Genomic DNA, 2,463 nt, shown 5'->3' on the forward strand with positions numbered 1-2,463 from the left:
TAACAAAAAGACCTTGACCAATCAGCGGGCGCCATTAGCATACTCGCGGTAGCGTACGCTACGCGCTAGGCGGCCGCGCTCCCCGACCAATCAGAGTGCGAGTATGCTAATGGCGCCCGCTGATTGGTCAAGGTCTTTTTGTTAATATCTTGGACAACATTTTCGCTAAGGAAAAAGTTGTTTCAAATCACCTCCCGAACCACCTCTTTCAAGGTGTGACCACATTTTTTGGACACTCTGTATATTGTTTTCATTATTGTGCCTGAAAAATGGGAGGAACTATCTAGTAGTTCACTTACTCCCCGTTGGTGGGGCCAGTTTATCGCCTGCGCACCCTTACGTGATTTCTGATCTATTCTCAATGCTGATTTATCTGGATTTATAGGGTGTTGTCTGTTTTGTCTATTAGATGCTATTTGATGCTATTACAATCTATTATGGTCTGTTATATGAAAACGATATGGAATAGTTAAAACAACATATATAAAATAATCAATGATCGATAACAATATTTATGATACACATTACCTAAAAGTTTGGAAAGAAATTGTATTTGGTAAAGTTATAAAATATAAATTTCATTATCAAAAGTAATTCTGATACTAATAGACCTATTTATGTAGATTTAGTAAAATGAGTAAAACACCAATAATGGTTTTGCAAGAATTCACTATAAAACAAGGTGAATTACCTCATTATACAGAAATATCTTCTGGTCTTAACAATGGAAAAAATCAATTTACTATCGAAGTTAAATGGAAAAATTATTATTATAAAGGTATAGGAACCACCAAAAAAGAAGCCAAACAAAATGCTGCAAAGGGAATATTATTGTTACTAATACAGTTAAAAGAAATTTCAGAAGATATATTATCATTGATTCAGACAACTCAATTGTCTAATATAATTGTACCATCTACAAATACTATCGTTGACCAAGTAGTGGATGTACCTGTTCCTGCAACTAATTTAGATAGCACATCTAATAGTTTAAGTATCTCTAATGCGGATGTTTGTAGTTCAGAACAAAATGAAATTACGAACTATGTGGGATATCTACAAGTAAGTATATCATGAAGTATTACTCCCATTACAATATTATTTGTATCTATATTTTTATTAATAAGACTTTTTTTTAGGAATATTGTAAAGCAAATAAAGTGCCCGATCCTTGTTATGCCCTTGTTGCTACAACTGGACCATCTCACCATACTATGTTTACCATGAGTTGTACCGTAGCTTCTACATACAAAGAAGCATCTGGAAATAAAAAAAAAATTGCCAAACAAGGAGCAGCAAAACAAGTCTTTGAATATTTAACAAGAAATAATAATAACAAAAAATTAAAAACATATGTAGATGAATTAAGTGTAGGAATTAAAGATATGGAAGTGGATGAGGTTATCGGTTCCAAAACAAAAAAGGCAATAGAAATATACAGAAATCTGAAATCTGTGCCTATTTCGCTTCAAGACAAGGCACAGATTAAGGATTATCACAATATGTTAACTAATTTTTTCTGTAACATTTCACAAGTACAAAAAAATTCTTTGACAGACATATATAAAGCTGATGGATATTATTCAAGTGACTTGAACAATTTAAAAAGCATTATTTATGACACGCTGAAAATACCTTTAAAAAGAATTACGTTTACAACAAACAAAAATATGTATGCGATCGGACTCGGGTTACATACTGCTCCTATGATATTTCAAATAGGTACAGGTATAACAGCAGAAGAAGCTGAAAAAGAAACCCTACGTAAGCTTGTTGAACATATGTTTTTATATTTCAAATAACATATATGAAAATGTTTTTCTATGTATAAAGGTAAATTTAAACATCATAGCGATAGAACTACACCATAATTTCTTATAGTACTATGTTGGCCAGAGGATTTCTCAAATACAACAGCTTTGATTCAGTTTGCTTATGCATTTATCATTTAAAGAATAAAAAATTTATTAAAATAATAAACCCACAGTAATAAAATTATGTAAAATGAAAGGACTCGCTACACTACACTTCATGTTAGATTTTAACTATAATAGCGCTGCTTTAGTTAAGAGACATGCTTCCATTTTTAACTACTTTAATTTCACATGTTTCCATCTAAAGGCTATTTTTAACATACTATTTTTATAAATTACTCTTAAAGAAGAAAAAAATAATTTATATACCATATGATATAATATATTAATAATATTGTAAAAAAATATATATGTTGGGCTACTAATGTTTGATTTGTTTATAACTGCGTTTACCAGTTATCAAAACATTTTTAAACATTTCTTTTCAAGAATTACCCTATCTTCTCCACGAAATTTTTAAAAATTTTGATTTATTTCTAGATCAATAAAAGCGTTCTTTCATTCTGAATTCAACGATGTTACGGTGTCAATGGTATTAGTTTATAACTATCATAATGGCAAATGATGTAATATTGCAAAATTGTTGCTA

General features: G+C 30.4%; 1 protein-coding gene across 2 annotated transcripts; it reads left to right on the forward strand.

Annotated features, from left to right (window-relative positions):
* Positions 1 to 230: 230 nt before the first annotated feature.
* LOC128894266 (RISC-loading complex subunit tarbp2-like) lies at positions 231 to 2,238 on the forward strand. Of its 2 annotated transcripts, XM_054155921.1 has the most exons (4): positions 231 to 556; positions 624 to 682; positions 779 to 1,062; positions 1,140 to 2,238. In XM_054155921.1, the coding sequence occupies exons 2-4, from the start codon at positions 634 to 636 to the stop codon at positions 1,800 to 1,802; spliced, it is 996 nt and encodes a 331-aa protein (XP_054011896.1). In that variant the 5' UTR covers positions 231 to 556; positions 624 to 633; the 3' UTR covers positions 1,803 to 2,238. The 2 variants fall into 2 exon arrangements, with proteins under 2 accessions (XP_054011896.1, XP_054011895.1); XM_054155920.1 differs by having other exon boundaries at positions 234 to 556; positions 624 to 1,062.
* Positions 2,239 to 2,463: the final 225 nt, after the last annotated feature.

This window comes from Hylaeus anthracinus, unplaced genomic scaffold (assembly GCF_026225885.1).
Source record: "Hylaeus anthracinus isolate JK02 unplaced genomic scaffold, UHH_iyHylAnth1.0_haploid 3, whole genome shotgun sequence".
Taxonomy (NCBI): Eukaryota; Metazoa; Arthropoda; class Insecta; order Hymenoptera; family Colletidae; genus Hylaeus; species Hylaeus anthracinus.

What these genes read in the sequence shown, in the direction of transcription:
- LOC128894266 (XM_054155920.1), top strand. Translation starts at nt 634, where the DNA reads ATGAGTAAAACACCAATAATGGTTTTGCAAGAATTCACTATAAAACAA. An exon ending in ACTATGTGGGATATCTACAA is followed by an intron (nt 1,063 to 1,139) that starts GTAAGTATATCA and finishes ACTTTTTTTTAG; the next exon opens with GAATATTGTAAAGCAAATAA.